This window comes from Ictidomys tridecemlineatus, chromosome 1 (genome assembly GCF_052094955.1).
Source record: "Ictidomys tridecemlineatus isolate mIctTri1 chromosome 1, mIctTri1.hap1, whole genome shotgun sequence".
Lineage (NCBI taxonomy): Eukaryota > Metazoa > Chordata > Mammalia > Rodentia > Sciuridae > Ictidomys > Ictidomys tridecemlineatus.
Window position 1 is genome coordinate 47,416,788 of NC_135477.1, and position 25,002 is coordinate 47,441,789.

The 25,002-nt window shown below is 40.6% G+C and overlaps 1 protein-coding gene across 3 annotated transcripts in view; it reads right to left on the reverse strand.

Moving 5' to 3' along the window:
* Window positions 1-19,483: 19,483 nt before the first annotated feature.
* Samd8 (sterile alpha motif domain containing 8) overlaps window positions 19,484-25,002 on the reverse strand; it is a 59,945-nt gene continuing 54,426 nt past the window's right edge. For 2 of the 3 annotated variants that reach the window (XM_005325874.5, XM_021726704.3), the window contains exons 5-6: window positions 24,354-24,504; window positions 19,484-24,181 (exon numbers count right to left, since the gene is read on the reverse strand). In XM_005325874.5, coding sequence (XP_005325931.1) covers window positions 23,877-24,181; window positions 24,354-24,504 — 456 coding nt within the window. In that variant the 3' untranslated portion in view covers window positions 19,484-23,876. The remainder of the gene's footprint in view (window positions 24,182-24,353; window positions 24,505-25,002) is intronic. The other variant, XM_013358895.4, reaches the window with a different exon arrangement.

The window sequence follows — 25,002 nt, forward strand, 5'->3', positions numbered from 1 at the left end:
TAAGTAATCTAGAGATCATTTAAAGGATGTGCATAGTTTATATACAAGTACTATGTCATATTGTTAGACCAGGATGCAAGAAAAGACCACTGACTCCAATTAAAATCAAATTAAAGCAAGCTTATTATTTCGACTGGCAAGGCTGCCTCTGTCTCCCAAAACGGTGGGAACAAGACAGCACCCCAGCTTTCCTACAGCCCAGCTTTATAGCCCAGAAAGTTACACAAAGGGGGGTTACAGATAACAGAACTCTGACAAGCATCACACTAATGGTAGTTTACATTTTTTGCTGGCCCCAACATCAGAATTTATGAGGACCATTAGAGCCTCAGAGAGGGTTGTTGTCTGGCCAGGGAAGGCCAATATTTGTGAAGTGTCACTAAGTTTCAGAGAGGGCTGCTATCTGGTCAGAGAGCCAGGCGAGTTCAAGGCACGGGCAGGCATTCCAAGCAGGTTCAGAATTTGCAGTGATTTATAGTAAAGCCGAAATTATCTTTTCATGGTTTTGTGGTGAGATGCCCAATTTTAAGAAAAGATCAGGTTGGGTCTATCAATATATAAGAGACTTGAGTATCTGCAGATTTTGGTATAGGGAGCTGTCCTGGAACTGAAGCCAGATTTACAGATAGGTAGTTAGTGTAGTTAAGTAAATAAATTAGATAAATAAAATGGAGGCCATTATTGAGAATGGAGTCCAGGAAAGCAGAGCAACACTTGGGGAAATTGAAATGTTAATGTCCCCAAGGCCTGCATCTGGGCCCATCCTAAAGAAATGTTAAGTGAAGGGCTGGGGATGTGGCTCAAGTGGTATCCAGCTCACCTGGCATGCGTGTGGCCAGGGTTCGATTCTCAGCACCACATACCAACAATGATGTTGTGTCCGCCGAGAACTAAAAAAAATAAATATTAAAAAATAATGTTAATGAAACAGCTCCCAGCAAACAGGGAAATGCTGATCAAAAGCTGCCTCAGGCCCTTCCTATCCAGATTACTCCTTCAGCCCACTTATCTCCCACTTTGGGCCTTGTCACCTGCATTCTATCACTGGAGTGTAGTGAAAGGGTAAAGTTTCTAAGTTGCAAAGCCTGAGTTAAAATGTAAAGGACTAGGTATTGTAAAGTTTCTGAACTGCACACAGAACCTGAAATTCCTGAGGCAGGGGGCTGGGGATGTGGCTCAAGCAGCAGCATGCTCACCTGGCATGCGTGCGGCCCATGTTCGATCCTCAGCAGCACATACAAACAAAGATGTTGTGTCCGCCGAAAACTAAAAAATAAATAAATATATATTTTTTTTTTAAAAAAGAAATTCCTGAGGCAGTTAAGACAATGCCCGGTACTGACCATTTAGTTGTTAAATAACCTGGACCTGTAAGGATCCGGCGAATCGTTGGAGAAAGAGACCACAAGAGGCCAGCTTCATGCAATGGGCAGGAGGGAGTTTATTGAAGAGGATCCTAATTCGGCGCGCTGAGGCTCAAGGCTCACTCAGGAAGGGAGAGCAGCCCAGAGCCCAGAGCAGAGGTCAAGCAGAGCTTAAGTACACTTTTTGGGGAGGGCGGGGGGGGGGGGGGGGGGGGAGGAGGCTTTGCATACATCAGAACAAATCATCATGAGGCGTGGGAAAATTGAACAACAACTCTGAGCCGTGATTAGCACTTTCATTGGCGGGAACAGGCGGGTGGGGGTGATTGGTCACTCCTAAGCAGGGTATACATTCAAACTGATTGGTTCGGGCCCTGTGACAAACTGCACAGGGCCCTAGGCTAAATGGCCAGTAGGGCATTGTTTTAACTATCTCAGGTATTTCAGGTTCTGGATGTAACAGAGGAACTTAATAATACCTAATCTTTTACATTTTAATTCAAGCTTTCCAGCTTAGAAACTTTACCCTTTCAGACCCTCTGCAGTTTGGCACGTAGGCAGTCAGGGCCCAAACCAATCAGTTTGAATGTATCCCCTCCTTAGGATTGACCTATCACTCCTGCCCGACCTGTTCCCACCAATGAATGTACTAATCATGTTTAAGAACTGTTGTTTGATTTTCCCGGTGGTGTATGATGATTTGTTAAAGGGGACCGTGATGTATGTAAAGTTCCTGCCCTCCCTAAAAAAGTGTACTTAAGCACTGCTCAACCCCTGCTCGGGGCTCTTGACCGCTCTCCCTTGTTGAGTGAGCCTGGAGCCCCAGCGCGCTGGATTGGATCCTCAATAAATCCCCTTTTGCTGTTGCATGAGCGGGTCTCTTGGTGGTCTCTTCCTCCGACGTTCGCCAGACCCTTACAGTAGGAAACTGAAAAAAGACCTTAGCTATAAAAAAGGGAAGACCTCCCCCTTCCACGGATTCCACCTTTTGGGTCCCCTTCTTCCTCCATTTTAGGGTTTCCCTACTGAGTCTGACTTGGTAGGGGGAAACCATAGCTCCAACAGTGGTTGCCCCCAAAGTAATCTATCCTGTGGGCCTTTCTGGGATGAAGCTATTGAAATTCCTGTTTTCTGTGTTCCCAGCTGTGTTTTGGTCTCTAGTGAGGCTCAGGGAAGGGGAGAAGTCTTTTCTGCTGTCCCTTAATAAAGCTTCTACTTTCCACTCTAAACTTGCCTTGGCGTTTTCTCTAGTGTTATACTTCAGCATTCGGGGAAGCAAGGACTCGTCACCAGTATAGAACAGTAACAGAACCGTCCAAGCCCCTAGAGATACTGAGGAACTACTACATACAATATATATAAAATTTATATAAAATGTATTTTATATGTATATATTAAGTTTTTAACATACACATGTATGAAAGAACCATATTTGAGACATATCTGCTTAATACTGGGCTAGGAAGACCACAGATGTGTTCCAAGACCCTTTGCAGAGGTGGGTTTATTTAAACAGTAAATACCACCTGGAAGGACTGTTTTAGCAGTGAAAGCCATGCCTCAACACAGCTAGGAAAAAATGGCAGGAAACCAAAGGAAGGAAATTACAAAGGTTGGTGAAAAAATGTGTCAAAGATGGCACACAATTAGGACATCCAGAACCTGGGCTGTCTTACCAGAGTATTGCCTTCTTCTTTGGTTCAGGATGTCAAGCCACCATTTTAGGGTTTCCCTACGGAGTCTGACTTGGTAGGGGAAACCACAGCTCCAACAGTGGTTGCCCCCAAAGTAATCTATCATGTGGGTCTTTCTGGGTGAAGCTATTGAAATTACTGTTTTCTGTGTTCCCAGCTGTGTTTTGGCCTCTAGTGAAGCTCAGGGAAGGGTTTCAATCTGTCCCAGTGGCCCAACATGGCTCTCTGATGGGAGGGAAGTTTAATCCCATAGTCTCATTACTCCTCAAAACCACAGCTATCAAAGAGTAGAAAAGTGGGGCTGTGGGTATAGCTCAGAGGCCCTGGATTCAATCCCTAGAATACCTCCCCCACAAAAAAACCACAGACACACACACACACACACAAAAGGAGAAAAGCCACAGCTGGAAGAAATGCCTAAGGCCCAGTAGGGGGCACAGTCTCCCACTAAGGGGCTCTCTGCTCCCAGGGTAGGCAAACTAGTTCCTGTGAAGCCAGATCTCCCCACCCCTCCCTCGCCCCCACTTTCTCACAAAAGGTTGACTACCTTCTGTTCCAAGGAAACAAGTTTTTGCTTTTCTTCATTTAAGGCCTGTATGCTACAGGAAAGTTCTATGTATAAGTTTACAGATGTGGGCTTTTGTTGTTGTTTTTGCTTGTTTTCTGTGGGGAAGGTTGGGTACAGTGGTGCCTGTGGACTCAGGGCTGCTGCTACAGCTCCCTACAAACAGAAATCCACCAAGCTCATGAGGCTCCCATGTGGACACCAAAGTGTACCAGGGACACCTCCCTCGCTGCCTTCAACACAGCATCAGTTTTCTCTTAGTTTCCAGCAATCTTATGAGACAAGCTACAAAGACACACCTTTTGAATGAATCACTGCTCTCTTCAATGCCAAAGAACTTGAAGTGTAGTTAATTCAGAATGACTAGGTCTAGCTGGTTTGACTGAATCATAAAGTATATTATGAGAAATTCAGTTTATTATCTTCAGGAATCTAGGGGAACCATGCTAATAACTTGCTCTTCAGTATGTCTTAAGAGAAATCTGTTTTAATGAACAGATGAAAATATTTTCTAATTTAGTCCATCCATTGTTTATGTAAAAAGGTTACTCTTCAGGTATTTAATTAAGGTTATTTTATGAAATGCTTACTCTTGTTTATATCACAGTATTTTAGTTTTATTTAGTTATGCATTTTGGTACCAGGGATTGAAATGAAGGGCACTAATCACTGAGCCAGATCCCCAATCCTTATTTTTATTTTTTGAAACAGGTTCTCAATAATTTCCTTAGGGCCTCACTAAGTTGCTGAGGCTAGCTTTGAATTTGTGATCCTCCTGCCTTAAGCCTCCTGAGCCACTGGGATTTCAGGCACCTGGCTCAACAGTATTTTAGTTTAACAATCCCTGTGTTCATAAGTGGTATAAACTCTTTGTCATTCTCTCTAAATAGGTAAAGTCCTTAATGCTTCAATGGCTCTGTTGGCATGACATCAAGGGGCTGCGAATGCAGAGCATCCCTGGGTTCAATCCCCAGTACTGCAAAGAAAAAAAAAAAAGGAAGGACTGTTAGGGCAAGATGTAGCAGGAAGATGGGTTACTTGGCAAGACTAGGTAAGAGAGGTCAGCTAAGGCCAGGTTAGAATCTACTGAAGAATGTGCCTGCTCAAGTTCTACAGTTTTGTTTTTTTTTTTAAGAGAGAGTGAGAGAGGGGAGAGAGAGAGAATTTTTAATATTTATTTTTTAGTTCTCGGCGGACACAACATCTTTGTTGGTATGTGGTGCTGAGGATCGAACCCGGGCCGCAAGCACGCCAGGCGAGTGCGCTACCGCTTGAGCCACATCCCCAGCCCCAAGTTCTGCAGTTTTTATGAAATTATAAGCATGAATCTGACATATGTGCCCAGCTGTGGCTCAGCCTATATACCCAGCCATGTCAAGGACTGTGTGCCCAGTCATCAAAAGACACATGGGTTGGCTGTCTTCAATTCAGGGCTCCATTGCATACGGAGTATCATATTTAGGGCCCAGGTGACCAACTAGGGGAAGTAATTCTAAATGAGGTAGAAAAATAATGTAGTCTCTGTTATTCCATCTTTGTTACAGGCATAAGAATTCAATTAAGAATCACAAATATTAGGGGCTGGGGTTGTAGCTCAGCGGTAGAGTGCTCACCAAGTACATGCAAGGCCCTGGGTTTGATCCTCAGCGCCACATAAAAATAAGTAAAATAAGGGTATTGTGTCCAACTACAACCAAAAAATAAATATTAAAAAAAAAAAAAGAATCACACATTTTACAAAGTATATGAACTGATCCACTTAATACCAGGTAAATCTAGGTAAGAAAGCACAGTGAGATTGCATTTGAAATTCAACAGTCTCAGAGCCAGGCCTAGCTTTGAGAAAATGGACTTCAGAAATAAGGAACAAAAGACAGCTAAGTGGAAAACACTGAGCCTGGATGCACTCTGGGCTGGGGGTAGGCAAAACCCCAGAAGGGCCAAGGTCCAGCATCTGCTAGACCATTCAAGAGGAATGGACATCTATATAAAGCAAAGATTCCCTAACAGGAAGAATTTTTCCTTGACCTCTATCTACGTGCCTTGTAAATTCACTTATTTACTTGTAGTGCTGGGGATCAAATCCAGAGCCTCCTGCATGATAGGCAAGAGCTCTACCATTGAGTTACAGCCCTGGCCCTTAGTTGCCCCCTACAACAGGGGATTGAACCCAAAGGCATTCCACCATTGAGCTACATCCCCAACCCTTTTTAATTTTTTTATTTTGAGACAGTGTAAAGGTAAAATTTCCAAGCTGATTCTAAGTTGCAGAGCCTGAGTTAAAGTGTAAAAGACCAGGCATCCTAAAAGTTTCCAAAGTGCAGAGATTGGGTTAAAAAGTAAAAGACTAGATATTGTTAGAGTCCCTCTGCTACCCCCAAAACCTGTAATCCCTGCAGCTGTTAGGACAATACTGGAACTGCCCAGTAAATATTTCCACTGACTTTCTGGTTGTTTAATAGCTAAGGGTTCCGAGTTGCTTGGCACGTAGGCATTGCAGGACCTAAACCAATCAGTTTGAATGTGTACCCCACCTAGGAGCACCAATCACTCCTGCCCTGATTGTTCCCGCCAATGTATGCGCTAATCCTGACTCAGGGTTGTTGTTCAATTTTCCCGCGCCTCATGATGATTTGTTCTGATGTATGCAAAGCCCCCCACCCTCTCCAAAAAGTGTACTTAAGCTCCACTTGAACTCTGCTCTGGTCTCTGAGCCACTCTCCCTTCTTGAGTGGGCACAGAGTCCCAGCGCACTGGAACGGATCCCTAATAAATTTCCACCCTGTGATTGCATGAAGTGAGTCTCTTGTGTGGTCTCTCCCCTCCGACGCTTCGCTGCACCCCAACAACAGTCTTGCTAAATTGCCTAGGCTGGTCTTACATTTGTGATCTTCCTGCCTCAGCCTTACCAGTTTCTGGGGTTACACAGTGTACCACCACATCCCTCTTCAAAATAGCTTTATAATTAAGCAAACTGCAGTAAAGACCCATTTCAGTTGCTTCTTTCTTCCTGAAGAAGTTAGCAGGATAACTATATTCTAGGGGCCTCTGTGGCTAAATCAAGCTCTGAGTTCAGAATTTTGTTTTCCTCTCAAAAGAAAGAACATCATTGGGCGGAGTGGCACATGCCTATAATCCCAGCAATTCAGGATGTTAAGACAGGAGGGTCCTAAATTGGAGGCTAGCTTTGAAGCCAGATTTAAAGATAGGTAGAGGGCTGGGGATGTGGCTCAAGCAGTAGCGCGCTTACCTGGCATGTGTGCGGCCCAGGTTCGATCCTCAGCACCACATACAAACAAAGATGTTGTGTCCGCCGATAACTAAAAAATAAACATTAAAGTTCTCTCTAAAAAAAAACTAAAAAAAAAAAAAAGATAGGTAGAGTGTAGGTAGGTAAATCATTCTAATAAAGAGTAAGATAATGGAGACCATTATCAAGAATGGAGTCCAGGAAACCAGAACAGTACCTGCGGAAACTGAAATGTTAATGTCCCCCAGGCCCAGAACCCATCCTAAGGAACTGTTAATGAAGTAGCTGCCAGCAAACAGGGAGGTGCTAAGCAAACCACTCCAGGCCCTTCCTGCCCAGATTACTCATCCAGTCCACCCATCTCCCACCTTCTGGCCTTCCCACCTGCATTCTATTCTGCAGGATAGAGGGAGACAAAGGTCAGGAATGTGTGAGGACTAAAAGAAGACCTAAGATATCAAAAAGAGAAGACCTCCCTCTTCCACGGATTCCACCTTTCGAATCCCCTTCTTCCTCAGGGAGCAAGTCTTCTCTGCTGTCTTTTAATAAAGCCTTCTGCTTTCAACTCCACACTTGCCTCAGTGTGCCTCTCTGGTGTTATACTTCAGCATTTGGGGAAGCAAGGATCGGTAAACAGTGGTAACAGCTTCAGCAACTTGACAAGACTTTCTCAAAATAAAAAGGACCATGGATGTGGCTTACTGGTATGTACCCCTGTGTCCCTGTGTTTAAAAAAAAAAAAGGATGGATACAAGGTGCCTCGGGATGGGTGTGGTGATGAATGCCTATAATCCCAGCAACTCAGGAGGTTGAGGCAGGAGGATGGTAAATTTGAGGCCAGCCTGGGCAATTTAGTCTCAAAATAAAAAGGACTGAGGATGTAGTTCAGTAGTAGAGCACCTCTGGATTTAATCCCCAGTATACCCCCCCCCCAAAAAAAAGAGACAAATTATTTCACAAGCTGAAGGCTGACATTCTGATGTTTAATTAGAAATAGGTGCTTAGAGATAATGGCATTTGTGAATTCTTTACCTTTTGTCCCAAACAAGGAGACCAAATAAAATATGGACCATCGAGTGTGGATGAAGGCAGGGAAAAATGAACAAATAAGAGTTCAGGACAGTGTGGAGCTGGAAAGCAGCTAAGAAAGCTGGAAAACACAGTGACCTGTTAATGAAGTGGAACCTGATCTTGCTGTAAGGGACCGGCGAACAATGGAGGAAGAGACCACCAAGAGACTGTAAGGGTCCAGCGAAACGTCGGAGGAAGAGACCACACAAGAGACTGGCTTCATGCAATTGGCAAGAGGGAGTTTATTGAACCAGCATGCTGGGGCTCAAGGCTCACTCAGGAAGGGAGAGCAGCCCTGAGCCCAGAGCAGAGGTCAAGCAGAGCTTAAGTACACTTTTTGGGGAGGGCGGGGGGGGGCTTTGCATACATCAGAACAAATCATCATGAGGCATGGGAAAATTGAACAACTCTGAGACATGATTAGTACATTCATTGGCGGGAACAGTCTGGGCAGGGGTGATTGGTCACTTCTAAGTGGGGTACACATTCAAATTGATTGGTTTTAGGGCCTAAAGGACTATGTGACATACTACACAGAATCCCAGGTTATTAAACAACCAGTGGAAACAGTGGAAATATTTACTGGGCAGTTCTAGTATTGTCCTAACAGCTACAGGGATTACAGGTTCTGGGGGTAGCAGAGAAATTTTAACAATATCTAGTCTTTTACTTTTTTACTCAGGCCTTGCAGCTTGGAAACTTTACAATGCCCAGTCTTTTACACTTTAACTCAGCTTTACAGCTTAGAATCAGCTTAGAAATTTTTCCTTTACAAGACCTTCTCATGCAACAGCAAAGGGGGTTTATTGAAGATCCAGCGTGCTGGGGCTCCGTGCTCACTCAAGAAGGGAGAGCGGCCCAGAGCCCCGAGCAGGGGTTAAGCAGTGCTTAAGTACACTTTTTGGGGAGGGCGGGGGCTTTGCATACATCAGAGCAAATCATCATGAGGCGCTGGAAAATCGAACAACTACTCTCAAACATGATTAGTACATTCATTGGCGGGAACAGGTCGGGCGGGGGTGATAGGTCAGTCCTAAAGCGGGGTATACATTCAAACTGATTGGTTTAGGCCCTGAGGTGCCTACGTGCTGAGCTGCACTGGGTCCAAGTTGTTAAGCAACTAAGTGGTCAGGGGGGATTCCTACACATATCTAATGGGCAGTCCTGGGAATTGTCTTAACAGCTACAGGAATTTCAGGCTTTGAGTGTAGCTTAGAAACTTAACAATACCTGGTCCTTTACATTTTTTTTTTTTAAAGAGAGAGTGAGAGAGGAGAGAGAGAGAGAGAGAGAGAGAGAGAGAGAGAGAGAGAATTTTTAACATTTATTTTTTAGTTCTTGGCGGACACAACATCTTTGTTGGTATGTGGTGCTGAGGATCGAACCCGGGCCACACGCATGCCAGGCGAGCACGCTACCACTTGAGCCACATCCCCAGACCATGGTCCTTTACATTTTAACTTCAGTTTCTTTTACTCTTTCATTGCAAGGTACAGGAAACCAATGAGAAGCAGTTTTAGGAATAAAAAGGTTTGAACTTTATCTAATGCCACTTACCTACACCAAAATTAAATGGCTTAAAAAGACAGTGTACAATGACTGTGGTGCTGAGCATCAACCAGGGTTCTCCTGACCCCCACTGGACTTACTCCTGAGTCTGCATTAGGACTAGGCTTGTCTGGGCCTCTCTCCCCTCACACAATGTTTCATCCAAGAAACTCCAAGAGGGTGAAAAGGAAAGCAAGAGCTCTTGACATTATGAGTCACATAAGATAGGTTCTGACAAATTTTCTTAGAGCACACCAGAGGGATAGCCCATCCAAAGGTTGAAGAAATGGTCTTCATCTTCTTGATAGAGGGTGTGGTTTAAGGCCAGCCTGATGTTTAATTTGCTGTAATCCCAGCAATTTGAGAGGCTGAGGCAGGAGGATCATAAATTTGAGGCCAGCCTGGGCAATTTAGTGAAACTTCATCTCAAAATAAAAAGGACTGTGTTTTAGTCAGCTTTCTCGTTGCTGTGATTAAAAGATCTGACCAGAACTATTGTAGAGGAAGGAAAGTTTACTTGAGGGCTCACGGTTTCAGAGCTTTTAATCCACAGAAGACTGAGTCCATTCCTTGACTCGAGGTGAGGCAGAACATCATGGCAGATAGTGTGGCAGAGGAAAGCATCTCATAGGATGATCAGGAAGGAGAGAGAGACAGAGAGAGAGAGAGAGAGAGAGACTCCACCGGCCAGATAAACAATATATATACCCCAAAGTCATACCCCCAGTGTCCCACCTCCTCCAGCCACACCCCACCTGCCTTTAGTTACCACTCAGTTCATCCCATCAGGTGATTATTTCACTGATTGGGGTAGGGCCTTTGTAACCCAATCATTTCTTCTCTGTACCTTCTTGTATTAACTCACATGTGAGCTTCTGGGGGACATCTCACATTCACACCATAACAGACCAGGAATATAGCAGAGGAAAGATAAAGCTGTGTAAACAGGAGGCTCATCCCCCTAGGATGCCACAAGACAGATGCTTGACGCGCTCAGGAGCTCCTGGCTCACAGTGCAGGACTGTCCTCACAATGGAAGGCTAAAGGCTAGAGCCTAACATCTCCACTGTGGGAGGGTAATGAGTCTCCTCCCCAGCTCTGGACAAAAAGAACAGATCATCTCATCAAGTCTAGGTCTCTCTGCTTTCAGGGCTAATGCCTATATCCTAATGTTTTTCTTTTTTTTTTTAATAATGTGTTATGCCCCTCCAGGCCCTACATATCTTTTTTTTTTTAAGAGAGAGAGAGAATTTTTTTAAATTTTTTTTTTTTTTGGCAGATACAACATCTTTGTATGTGGTGCTGAGGATCGAACCTGGGCCGCACACATGCCAGGCGAGCGCGCTACCGCTTGAGCCACATCCCCAGCCCCTAATGTTTTTCTTATAAGTGTTCTTAGCAGTCTTTTTGCTGGATTCAGAATACTGTCTAATTTCTCTGTAAATTGGTGTATTATTTTCTCCTGAATATTGTGATAGAATAGCAACAGTTACTCTAGTTCTGGCCACCAAAGAAACAGGGATTCAAGATGGAATGGGGGAAGGATAAAACAATCCCTATTTGCAGATGAGATGGTTGTCTATAACTATGAAAAGGATCCTGAAGGATCTACAAAAGAACTATAATTAATATACAAGAATTTGGCAATGCCATGGGATAAAAGGTTAGGATCCAGAAATCAAATGTATTTTTAATTTTTTGGTACTGGGGATTAAACTCCAGGGCACTTTTATCACTGAGCTATATAATCCCTACCCTTTTAATTTTTTACTTTGAGACAGTTGCTTAGGGCCTCACTAAACTGTCGAAGCTGGTCTCAAACTTGCAATCCTCCTGCCTCAGCCTCCCTAGTTGCTAAGATTACAGATGTGCGCCACAGTGCCTGGCTCAAATGTATTTTTATATACCAAAATTGTACAATTGGGAACCAAAAGCAAGAGATGGGAGCCTGAAAAACTAAGCAAGATACTTGCAGTAATCATTTGTACAATTTAAGAGTACTTTCACAACTGCCTAAGAGGAAGAAGAATGAAATTAGAGGAAGCTTTGAGAAAAACCTGCATTCTTACTCCACACATTTCTGAAATGCTCTAGGGGGTCAGTGTGTTGAAAGGCACTTCAGGTGATGCTTATCACCTCAAGATGGAGAACCAATCTGACTGGGTGCTTCGACATCACCTGAGAACCCATAAATGAAAAATTTCTCCCACTATTGAATCAAACTATTGAGGTAGGGTCTTTCATATGTTTTAACAAGCCAGGTCATTTGATGCTCATGTTATGGTTGTTCCAAACAGTAACTTCAGGGGCTGGGGATGTGGCTCAAGCGGTAGCGCGCTTGCCTGGCATGCGTGCGTGCGGCCCAGGTTCGATCCTCAGCACCACATACCAACAAAGATGTTGTGTCCGCCGAGAACTTAAAAAAAAAAAAAAAAAAAAAAAATTCTCTCTCTCCTCTCTCACTTTAAAAAAAAAAAAAAACAAAAAAAACCCAGTAACTTAAGGTACATGGGCTGGTGGGGGTTTGTAGCACCCTCTGCTGGTGTCCACCTGCAAAGGCTAACCTCTAATTCAAAAACAAGTTTCTCTAGTTCAGCAGCCTATGAATTTTTTTTTTTTTTTTTCGGTACCAGGGATTGAACTCCGGGGGGCACTCAACCACTACTGAGCCACATCCCCAGCCCTTTTTTTTTTTTTGTATTTTACTTAGAGACAGGGTCTCGCTGAGTTGCTTAGTGCCTCACTGTTGCTGAGGGTGGCTTTGAACTCAGGATCCTCCTGCCTCCTGTGTTGCTGGGATTACAGGTGTGTGCCATCGTGCCCAACCTATGAAATGTTTTTGAGAAGCTAAAAACCTGCTTCCTCTTTTCACTGAAGTATTGCTCAGTTAATGTTGCATTTTCTTCTTTTTTTTTTAATTTATTTTTTAGGTGTAGATGGATACAACACAATGCCTTTATTTTCTTTTTTTATGTGGTGCTGAGGATCGTCGAACCTGGGTCCTGCCCGTGCTAGGCAGGCGCTCTTACCGCTGAGTCACAATCCCAGCCCAATGTTATATTTTCTTTCAGCTCTGTTGTAGCTGCTATTTCCTTGTGTATCCTTCACTTTCAGGCTTCTAACAAAGGACCCAGAAAAGCCTGAAGGTTCAGTCATGAATAACAGGCTCCAGGACCAGGCTTTACCCTACCCAGAAGCAGCTGGGTAGGGGAGGCCTTCTCTGCCTCAGCAAAGTGTAGTGTCACTATGGGTTACAATGAGATATGGGATGAGGATGTGAGTCACTCCCCTTCACAAATCCTCTAATGGATTCCCATGGAACTTGAAGCAAAATTTATCTTTACCAATCTTCAAGGCCTGTATGATTGCAGCCCTAGCTACTTCTCTAAGTTCATTTCCAACCACTCTTCCACTTATTTTTCAGAGCTTTACTACAAAATCAAACAGCAAGGAAGACGATGCAAATGCTCAATTCTACCTCCTCAATCAGCTGGCAGGAAGAGAATTTATAGGAATGGGGAGAGAAGCTAAAAACTGCTGCTTGCTCACTGGATGTCAAGGGGGAGTTTTGAGGGTACTTTTGCCATCATATCTCTTTGCAATTCACATATTTCTTTTTGGGGCTGGTGGGGGATAATATATTTTGTGCCAAGATTTTGAGTTTATGATGTTAGAAATCATCAACCAGGTAGAGCTGGCTTCTTTGCACATGTCCATTCTTGAGAAGCTGTTTTCAAACTGCCCTTGAATAGATTTTGGAGGAACTTCCTGAAAACAACTTAGGCTTTGTTATTTAAGGAATTTATGTTGAGGTGTGTCCAGGCCTTAGCCCTTTCAGCTGTTCTGAAGTCTCACATACTTGCTCTATCTAAACCCACATCTACCTGTCACCACTCCAGGCCTCTGCTTAAAAGTCACCTCTGTAATAGGACTTTCTTTTGTGTTATAGCAGGTGGCAGGTGCTCCCTCTTACTTCCTATGTTTTCACCTACTTAAGCATTTATGTTTGGTCACAGCTCTAATGACTACCTAAAAAGTCAACACTCACCAGGCCAAGATTACCAGGGCACAACTTCATCAAACAAAGATAGTTTTTAAATTAGACTTCTTGCAGCAAAAGCAAGAGGGGGAAACTTCAGTAACTGGAAGCATCAGGAGATACTAGCATAGATTTGGGCTTATGTTACATGATCTCAAGGAGGGTTCAAGAAAGAAAGGCAAGGGGGTGCTATCCTGGTTTGGATGCTTTCAGAAAGCTAGGGCAATTAAGTGTCTTAATTTTCATGAAAGAGCAAAATAATAGTTATTCATACTAAAGGGGGGAACATTTGGTTATTTTTGTTATTGCTTGGTATCTATTGCTGTTGAAGCATATTCATGAGTGAAGATGAATCATCACAATCATGCTGAGCCCTCAGCTGATGCTGATAACCTATAAACTTGCTTACTTCCAGTAGGAGGGTATTACCACCTAGGTCAGTTACTAGTTGACAGCTGTCAGGGATGCTTTTTGTTTTTCTTTTTGGTGCTGTGTCTGTGGCATCTTTGTGTGGTACTATTTTAATGGTTATAACAGGAAGTTTCACCATCATTATTTATTTTTCTCCTTTTTTTTTTATCATCTTTTAAATTCTTTTCAGCTCTATCTTGTTGCCCACTTTGGCATTTGCTAAGATTTATTCCTTTCTCTCTTGACTTACTAGGGTGTATACAATCTAATGTGAAATCCTTTCCAAGAATCCTTGATTCTTGTTGTTGGATCACTTAGCAATGATATTTGATTTTTTTTTCTCTTGGGTTTTAGTTTGTTTTACTTATATGAATTTACTATTAAGGATGCTTTTTTTCTTTCTTTCTTTTTTTTTTTTTTAACAGTACTAGGGACTGAACATAGGGGTACTCTACAACTGAACCACATCTCTAGCTGCCCCCCACCACCTTTAAAATTTTTTTTTTTTTTTTGTCTTTTTTTGGTAGTAGTTGTAGATGAACAGAATACCTTTACTTTATTTATCTTTTTATGTGGTGCTGAGGATAGAACCCAGGGAATCACACATGCTAGGCAAGTGCTCTGCCACTGAGCTATAGCCCCAACCCATCTCCAGCCTTTTTTATTTTTTTGAGATAGGATCTCACTGGGTTGCTGAGGCTGCCCTCAAATTTGCAATTATGTTGCCTCAGTCTCCGGAGTCACTGGCATTACAATTTTGAGCTATCCTACCTTGCTCTTTCTCATACTTTTTTTTTTTTTTGGGGGGGGGGGTCTAGAAATTTTGTTTACCACTTACATCAACCAGCATAAAACAGGCACTTAATAAATGTTGAATAAATATTGCTTTGAAACATCTTCCATCTCTCAGGTCCTACACATCTACACTGGAGCCTTCCCTTCAGGACAGGTAAATTTGGGTCCCTGTGTCTCTTAGATGATGGCAGGGCCAATAATAGCTGCCAGTAGGCAGACAGTATTAATATTACCCTTCATAGAACTTTATATTTTATTTATTTTGTGGTGGGGGTGGGGGGTACTGGGGATTAAATCCAGGTGCACTTAACCACTGAGCTACGTTCCCGGCCCTTTTTATTTTTTAAGACAGGATCTCACTAAGTTGCTGAGGCTGGCTTTGCACTCACAATCCTCCTGCCTCAGCCTCTTACGTTGCTGAGATTACAGGAGTATGCCACCATGCCCAGCCTTCACAGAACTTTTTAAAACAAAGTAACTAAATCCCTCTAATGTCCCCCTGGATTAGACAGGACTTAGCCTTGTACAGGTGCTTGGGGGAATACTTTCCAAAAGTAAAAAATCACCAAATTAAAAAAAAAAATGCTACTAACAAAATGGGAAACACGTTCCTCTACTGTTAAATCATCTTAATTTCCTAGTTCTTCACATTGTATACTATTCCACCCTGAATATATGTCTTTGGCATATTTTGAGTTGGTTATCCAGAGAAACCACAGACCTCCACAGACACAGGAATGGCTCTGAAATCTGTCCTTTTGTTACAGGGCTAGGGCCTTCCAGGAAACTGAGGCAGCAAAAGGTCCCCCTCTCAAACCCTGATTTTTGTGATCAAGTCAGAAAGATTTCAGAGTTAACAGGCATGAATTTATTAGAAGTGATGGGAAAGGGGGCACCCTCAAGGGAGTGGGGTTCTCTCAGGAGAGGGATAGCATACCTCTCCTGATTTCTAGTTTTATTTGGGTCCCAAGGAAGTTTCCAGAAAGTCCTCCTTCAGGTCCACCTCTTGACTTTTTACTGACAGCAGAATCACATCAAACTTTTAAGTCCCAGTTACCATGACCACCCTAGTCACTTTGGCCCATGCTGACCAGTTCTAATTGGAACCTGCTCTTATAGATTTTATGGTAAGGAGAAATTATCCTTATCTCCCTCAGGTCAGAGATCTGGTCTGTTTAAGGGTCACACAAGTCCCCCCTTTTGGGTAACATGTGTTCCTCTTATCCGCATTATTTCAGGCATGCATTTCTCCTACAGACAACAAGTAGTTGTTGAAGAATGTAACATCCCTGTCCACTGAAGCCACATGGGGCTACAGGTAAATTGATTTTCAAAGGTGAAAGCATGTGGGGGTCAGCACAGTGGGCCCAGTTTATAGAACTATCCCTTTCACCTCAACGTTCCCTGTCTGTCCCCTATCACTTCCATAAAAAGAAACATGTATCTAACATCAGTAACAGCCAATGCCGCAGTGGATTTTCTCCCAGCCAAAGGCAGGAGCCTAGCACAGGTTCTTCTCAGGAAAAAGACAGTTTACCACAGGTAATAGTTAACCTAAGAAATCTCCTAAGAAATGTCTAACAAGATAACCCTTGCTTGCTGTGTACCTTCTTCTCCTCTCACAACCTTCCACTGCCCAACCACCTCTCATCCTCCAAGAAGCCCAAGCCTTCATCCCTTTGTTTAGTTCAGGACCTTTCTCTTCTTTGAGTCTCATGCTGTGTTTATGGATTTGATGCTTATGCATATTAATAAATTTGCATGCTACTTCTCTGTTAATCTGTATATTGTCCGTTTATTTCATAGACTAACTATTGAAACTTCAGATAGAAAATAGTATAAGTTTAAAATTTCCCCACAATTGGGTGGTATAGCCTCTTGAATCTCAGTGAGTTAGAAGGCTGAGACAGAGGATTGCAAGTTCGAGGGCAGACTCAACAACTTTGACCCTAAACAAAAACAACTTAGCAAGATCTTATCTCAAAATTAAAAATATAAAAAAAGGAGAATGTAGCATAGTAGTAATCAATAGTGCCCCTGGATTCTACCCCCAGAATCAGAACAAAAAACTTCCCTACAGGAAGTATACAATGATTAGAAGAGCTAAAAAAGCCCCTACAGGGCTTTTAAGAAAATAAATGATAGTCTGCAGTTTAGATAGTCCTCCAGAAAGATTTGCATATCAATAACATTGTCTCCATTCTATCATTTGCTTATTATATTACTAACTATTTTTAAAATACTAATGCAGGATCAGGCATGGTGGTACATGCTTAGTAAACCCAGTGACTCAAAACACACAAACCCTATCAATACTCTATAATATACACTTTTTTTTTCATTGCAATCAGAGCCCTCTAAGCCTTTGATTCCATTCTTGACTTATTCTTTAAGGAAGGTTCAATTAAAGTTTCACATCCTTAGTGGATTTTTCTTGGACACCCTTCCCCTTGCCCCAGTTTTCAAGGAGTCCTTACTCCCTCCCCCAAGCTGTCAGGAGAAGACAGTAAATGTACCTACTGCCTCAGTGGTTTCAAACATTGCCTCAGTGATTTCAAACATTTCCTTCTCCTAAATCAATCTTTTTTCAAAGAGAAGAAGGTCTAGGAAAGCTAAATTATGTAAATCACCATCTATGGATGAAAATAGTACAGGGCTGGGGATGTGGCTCAAGCGGTAGCCTGCTGGCCTGGCATGCGTGCGGCCCGGGTTCGATCCTCAGCACCACATACCAACAAAGATGTTGTGTCTGCCGAAAACTAAAAAAAAAAAAAAAAATATTAAAATTCTCTCTCTCTCTCTCTCTCCCCCCCTCCTCTCTCACTCTCTCTTTAAAAAAAAAAAAAAAAGAAAATAGTACAAGTGGATCAAAAACTCCACCTCACTTCCCCTACCCCTAAAGATGTTCTGTCAGAGTCTTAAAGCTACTGATCTAAAAAATAAATAAATAAATAAATAAATAAGAAAAACAAAAAATTTAAATCTTTTTTAAAAACAAAAATAATATTTAAAAACCCATAAAAATACTGATCTGTTCCACTAAAGAATATTATTCTTTACCTTTTAATGACATTTTCCAGCTAGTTTACTAACTCTCTGGGGCATGGCCTCATTTTATTGACCTAAATTCAAATAATATTTCAATAGTTAATGTATTATGTACTGGGCTAGCAAAACTACAGTACCTTAACAATCTTGCCCTTAATATAACCTTTTAGTTAGGCTTCCCTATTCTCTGCTTAACACAAGCAGTTAAGAACTGGAAAAACCTGACTTAATTAGCAGCAGAGTATAACTCGTACCCAGGTCCTCAGAATCTAAAGACAGTGCATTTTCCATTCTACCAAGGTGACTCTCCATCTGTTCTGGACTATTCTTTCCTGAATTCCCAAGAAAGACCAGCTGGGGCTAGTGCTACTGAGGTAATCAAGAAGACAGGTTCAGGGCTGGGGTTGTGGCTCAGAGGTAGAACGCTTGCCTAGTATGTGCAAGGCCCTGGGTTCCATCCTCAGCACTGCATAAAAATAAATACATAAAATAAAGGTATTGTGTCCAACTACAACTAAAACATATATACATTAAAAAAAATCTAAACAAACAACTCTGGGGGCTGGAAATGAATCTCAGTGGTAAAGCACTTGCTTAGTATGTACAAGGCCCTGGGATCTACTCTCAGCACTGCAAAACCAGTTTGTTTTGTTTGCAAAAACAAACAAAAAATAACTTAAATGTATTTGGGAATAAAAACAACTTAAATGTGTTTGCCACCACCCCTCCTTTTTTTTTTTTAAATGTTTACTTTTTAGTTTTAGGTGGACACAATATCTTTATTTTATTTTTATGTGTGGGAGGCCAACCTTACGGGTGACTGAGTTACACTCCCCAGCTGGGTGCTGAAGCGCTCAGTCACAGAAATGGGTGTGTCTTGCTACAGCCCCATGGGTGAAGCTGTGCTCACCTGTTCCTTTGTATATAACCCCTTGCCCTGTTTAGGATAGAATCTTCCATGGAAGTGCCTTGTGTGTGTCCCCTCCTCTTACTGTGCCCTTGGGTGTGGCCTACCCAGGTGTCAGTCAACCTGCTGACAATGGACATCATGAAGATAGACTCAGCCCCCTGAAACCTAACCCCTTGCCTCATTTGAATAGCTTCTCCTCAATAAAAGGGATCAGCGTGTGCTCTCTCTTTCTGCGGACCCTTAAGGTCAGAGGAGCTGTCACAGCAACCCCAAAGAAAAAAGTATTTGTGTCTCTTTTGTGGTTATTTCGTGCAGTCCAGTTAGCCCAGTTTATCTAGAGTGACCCCTGAGCCTTTTAGTCGCGAGAACAGAAACCCAGCATTTATGTGGTGCTGAGGATTGAACCCAGTGCCTCATGCATGCCAGGCAAGCGCGCTACCACTTGAACCACATCCCAAACCCACCACCCTTCCTTTTGTGGTGCTGGGAGGCCCTCACAAATGCTAGGCAAGTGTTTGGCAAATATTCTACCACTAAGCTATATTCCTAGCCTTCAATTTCTTAATCTATAACTTATTCTAATACTTGTAGAAAGATCACTTTTCTTTACCAGTTTACAGAAAAGGAAAAGGAAAAATTACTTATCTAATGGACAACCAAGAATAAGTAAATGCCAAGGATTAGATATTACAGATTTTAGAGCTCAATTATTGTGAAACTTAAAATTCACCGTATAAATAAGACATGTTGCATTAATAATGCAAAGACCTTTAAATAAGAAACTGCAATTCAACTTTCAAATGTTTTATTTTTAGTATTTTCAAACATTTTAATACAACAAAGATATAAAATAATATATATTAGTTAAATCTGGATTTAATTTAGAATCAAGATATTTACTTATATACAATACTGTGCTTCAAGGTATGGCTACCACAGGAACTTTCACATCTTTTCAAGTAATACTAGTTTCTCTGTGGACAGGGAGACTTAGGTAGAATTCTCAAAACTAAACATACCCACTTTAGTCCAGGCTAACATTGCTTTACTCACTGAGTTCACTTCTTTTGATCCATATCAGAAATACTTCATTGTCCTAATAATTCAGATTTTCTGAATGAAAAATTATCAAAATTAGTCATTTTAAGATGGCATTACTACCTGATACTATCACTTGGCTATGTTCAGTTCTTGCCACAACCCAGTAGTTCAGACTGAAACAGACTTGAAATAACAATGAAACTGACAGTGTTCTTTCTACTCTTTTATCAAGCAAAAACTTCCTTACTTTGAGACATGAAGTACAGTGAATAAAAAGTCCTTTGGTTAATTCAGAGTAGAATGTATTCTAAAAACTAACTTATTGGTAACTGAAATAATGGCTTATCGATTTCACAGATATTTGCATTGAACTTGACAAAGTAATATCATATATTAGTTATTTGAAATTAGAGGCATTTGTCGGGTTAAGGTGAGATGGGGACCAAAACCTACTTCCACACTAATTTTAGTCATTCAAAGCCACTCAAAGACAGAGAGGGAACAAACAACAAACCATCTCTACCACTTTCCATTTTCACTGGTCCCCTGAAGCATTCTGACCATTGATGTTATTTTACAGCTACGGAGGTATAGTAAACTTTTTACAAATATGAACTCTTTAAACTGCCAAGTAAAGCTGCATTAAAACTGTCTTGCTTTGTTGGCTTTGAAACTGTTTAAAACAACCAATATTGCTTAGAAAGCATGGACTGTTCTAAAATAGAGTTTTCTTTGTCTCAAATGCCTGAATACCTTAACTGAGAAATGACTACAGTTTAAATTACTTACAGTATGGGATAATGTCAATCTACAAAAAGACTCTCAAAAAATAAACTTACTAAATCAGAGAACTTAAAAAAATATGGTTAACATTCATAAGCATTCTGGATCTAGGATCCTTAAAATTAATGATAAAACTGCCTTCTGCTGAACACAGTCAAAGCAGGGTAGTGTTGTATGAGTTGGTGAAGTATGAGTAACACTTTCTAAACAGACATTCCCAGCATAGATTGTCTCTTATTAGCTATAATAGAATTTGGCTCCTCTGTTCCCTCTGTACAAATTATAGGATTTTTGAAATTCTTAGTCCTAATACTCAGATAGGTATACAGTAGGGCAGATTACCACTCACAGAGTCAAGGGTAATGCTATCCAGTAGCTCTCTGGGCATGGGGTTTTCTTTTGTGGGGAACAGCCCACATGTATTTAACATACTGGTTCTAAGGTTAGCTTACTGCTTTCAGATTTAGAAGGATAGCAATAAACAAGCCAGCATGTAGAAGGTGAATTTTTGCCCTGGCAATTCTGGTCTGAGAGAACTATGGAAGGATAGTCATGTCGAGAATCCTGAAGCACAGCCCAAAAAGGCTTCCCCCGAAATTACCTGATTAACCATAAACTTGCCTTCTTTCAAAACCTCTGACTCCCTATTCAGTTATCTTTCAGTACACTACCCTACTACGGTCTTTAAAAAAAGAAAGGAAATAATGGAGAGAAAGGAAAGTAAGGGTAGGGAAGGGAAGCGAAAAAGAGAAAAGGGCAACATTGTACCCAAGAATGTAGAAAATGCATCAAGGACTTTCAACATAACCTCCATTTGCATCCCCCAAAGCCAAAACCTTTTTGGTTCCTTCTCTACTATGCTCTCAAGGATGCAAGCTTTTCACAAGTCTGCAACTGTGGAACCAAGTACAAAATCAAAATAAAAGGTAAACCTAAGGCATGTGGCTTCTCCATCCAGCCATACACATACCCAAATTGTAAACATAAATTCCAACTTCACTAGTTAAGATTTTAACAAGAAAAAAAAGTATAAAGACAAAAACCTGGAAATTTCTGGACAAAACAAAAAACAACTAAAATATGTAGTTTTGTGTTTCAGAAAAACTAAAAATAATTTTGTCTCAAAGTTTTCTAAACAGAGACTTGGAAGTGATTAATTTATGTAAACACTGCCTTGTAACAGTTAAAACAATAAATTATAAATCTAGCTTACCTTCTTCTCAAAACAGATAGGAGAATCACAAGGCTGAAATGTTATTTTACAATCCTCATGGCAGCCTGTTGTTAGGTACTCTCAAGGTCAATAGCTCTGCAAAGTTAGTGGCAGCTATATTTCTACTTTGTTCTACAATAAAATCCATATGAAGGAAAGAAGATTGATATTAGGGCATTTGTCATTAATAAGCTATTTAACATTTTAAAATTAGGTGTGCCACATTAAAAAAAATATTTTCCCAAAGTCAACATAAGTTCCTTCCTTGTTAAATTTAGTCCTATTCTGTCATTTAGAAAAAAATGGCAGTTACATATCTTTTGATGTCAAAGGTCAAAGAGTTTCAAAAAGTATCTTTCCTTCATTAGCTTATACAATAATTCTTTAGGTAAGACATTTCCCCCACACCTGTACTGGGGATCAAACCCAGGGCCCCCCATACATGCTAGGCAAGTGCTCTACTACCTTGGCATTTTTGTTCCTAGCATGTAACATAATCAACAATTGAAGATATTGTAAGATTCTGAAGTACAAGATTTAAAAGCATAAGAAAATGAGTTGACATGTCATTTCTCAAATGAGAAATAAACAATGTACAAAAGACTCAAATTGGGGTTATTCAGCACTGATTGAAACTTATTCATGTAGTTTTTCCCTATATAATTTATCCAGACTCTTCTGTAGCTTATACAGGGATGGGACTATGACTCAAAGTGCAAAAATAAAATATTTCACTTAGATAAGGAAGTGGCAGGCTTTTGCTATGGCCTAATTTTAGACTTTAGTATGTTAGCACCTTTTCTAACTCCTTTTTTTTTTTAATGGAATGTAAAAACTATACAATTAATATTCTAAGTAACTAAGTTAATCAGTTAGGAGTCAATTTCCACTTCTACACCATGCTACTGTCATAACTACTATATAAAATCATTAAAAATAAAGTGACAAATGTTATCACAGAGGTGAAATTACTTAAGTACTAAATTTTTAGTGTTGTAAACAGCAGCTAAGTATATAATTTCCTCACTGCCAAATTAAGACTATATAGAAAGAATGTATATACACAATTATTTTAAAAAATAAAAACCAACAAAGTTTTTTTGTATGCAAATATGTCTCAGACTATTTACTTTCTGATGGCCAAGAATGAGAAATTAAGGTTAACACTATATCTACAATCTGTTATATAAATTTCTTTTCAAAGAAAAAAAAAACTTTGCATGCATATTTCCCTATTTACTGACATAAGAACTTTAACATCTGATAAAACACTCCTATTTCGCTTATTAAATATATCATTTAAAAAGCATTAAATTGGGCTGTCATCTAATACTTACAGCACAAAGTTATTCCAGATACCCATATCATTAAAATTATGCCACATTTACATTTATAAATGCAGCCATTTTCTCCTCATGAATACTCACTGATGTTCATATTAAACCCTCAGAACAAAATAGGAACTGCATCTTTTGTTTAATCTTTGGTGAAAAATAGAGCCCTATTTCTGCATTAATAAGAAGGCCAATGACATCCACATCAGTTCTCAGTCACCTCTTATATGGCCCCTTTCATTCTCCTCGTTTCAGGCATGCTGGTATAACTCAGTGTACTTTTCTTAATTATAGTTCAGAAGGCAGAAAATGATTTATCAGTAAAACAAATCACTTTCCAGACTAACAAAGGAATTAGTTCAAAGAACAAATATTGCTTACTTGGTAGTGTTTTTCTTTAGAAGGTAATAAGGAGCTTAAAACTATTATTTCTCCACTAGAGTCCTACTGAAAATCAATAAAAATCTTTCAACCAGGTGACTACCTAAGTTGATTTGCTTATGTTCAATAAGGCAAATACTCAACAGGTAAGGGTGTTAACAGCCTGACTCCAGTCAAACAGTGGGTCTCCCCCTGAAGTGAAGGGGCAGAAAATTCTATTTAATCTTTCTGTTCAAACAGGTAAGTAAGAACTCTTGATTTTTTTTTCTTGTTATTTATAATCATAGCCTTGCTCAGAATAGGAAACTCTACCAACATATAAGCCAAAATGCAACACATCCAGGAACAACCTAGAGGAAGAAAGCAAAGTTATTCATTTTCAACAACTACTGTATATTTAATCACAAACTCATTACAAAGATACAGTCTTCATCCAATTAGTCTTTTCATTATTGCTGGTTTTGAAAATGGCCAACAATATTCATTAGGTACTGTGCCATTAACGTTGCATTCAAAAAAAGAAAACATGGGAAACCAAATTCTTGCTCTCCTACTCTGCTGATATGCTCTGGTATTGGCCAGAGTATGATAGTACAAAAAGAGTCTTGTTGTGATATAAAAGGCAATAAACACATCAATGGAATAATGTTCATGGGCAGCCAAGATGAAGAAGATTCCAAAGAGGTTGAGAACCCAGGATAAAGTGTGCAAGAAATTCCAGCTTCTTGGTGTATCTAGGAAAAGGACAGAAAGATCATTTTAAAAAGCATTCCCTCCAGTGCTTATAGTCACACATTTCTTAGGTGAGGCTGTTTTGCTCCTTCTTAAAAGGACTTTACACACTTTCTACAGCCCCTTGTATAGCTAGTTATCTAACATGCACAGAAGCACTAAACAAATACTTACATTCAGTGACAAAGAAATTCAGCATAGTTAAGACGACTGTGTGGCCACTGAACATGTAATCGCCACAAGTGTGAACGCCAGTCAGGGTCATACCAAATCCACTCCAAATGGCAAAAGCCCGGTGTAATTTTTCCCACACACTGCCATATATCTACAATGAAAACTATGAATTAGTGCTTCAAATGCTTAAGAAGGGAAGAGCTTCCCAACATCCGTTCTCACTGAAATTCAAATGAGGAATAACTCTGGAATAAGAAGAACTAAGCAAAATCAACAGGGCCCCAGTCTAATTAATTCCCGGTAGACCTCAAGAATGGTTGGTCAAAGCTTGACTGTTTATAGAAAAATTTTGGTAATTAAGTGAAATCATTGTAATTCAAACTCCTTTACAGTACTTCCTCTACAAAGAAAAGGTCGATATAACACAAAAACATCTCCAAGGTTTTTTTCTTTATTTATTTTGAGATGGGGGTCTTGGTATATTGCTCAGGATGGGCTCATATTTCAGCCTCAGTTTCCTGAATAGCTGGAATTACAGCCATGTGTTACCACACTGGCTTGTTATTCCTCCCAGTGCCCTCCCTTTTATTCATTTATTTATTTTTGGGTTTTGGTAATATAGGAGATTAAAATCAGGGTTATTCTATCC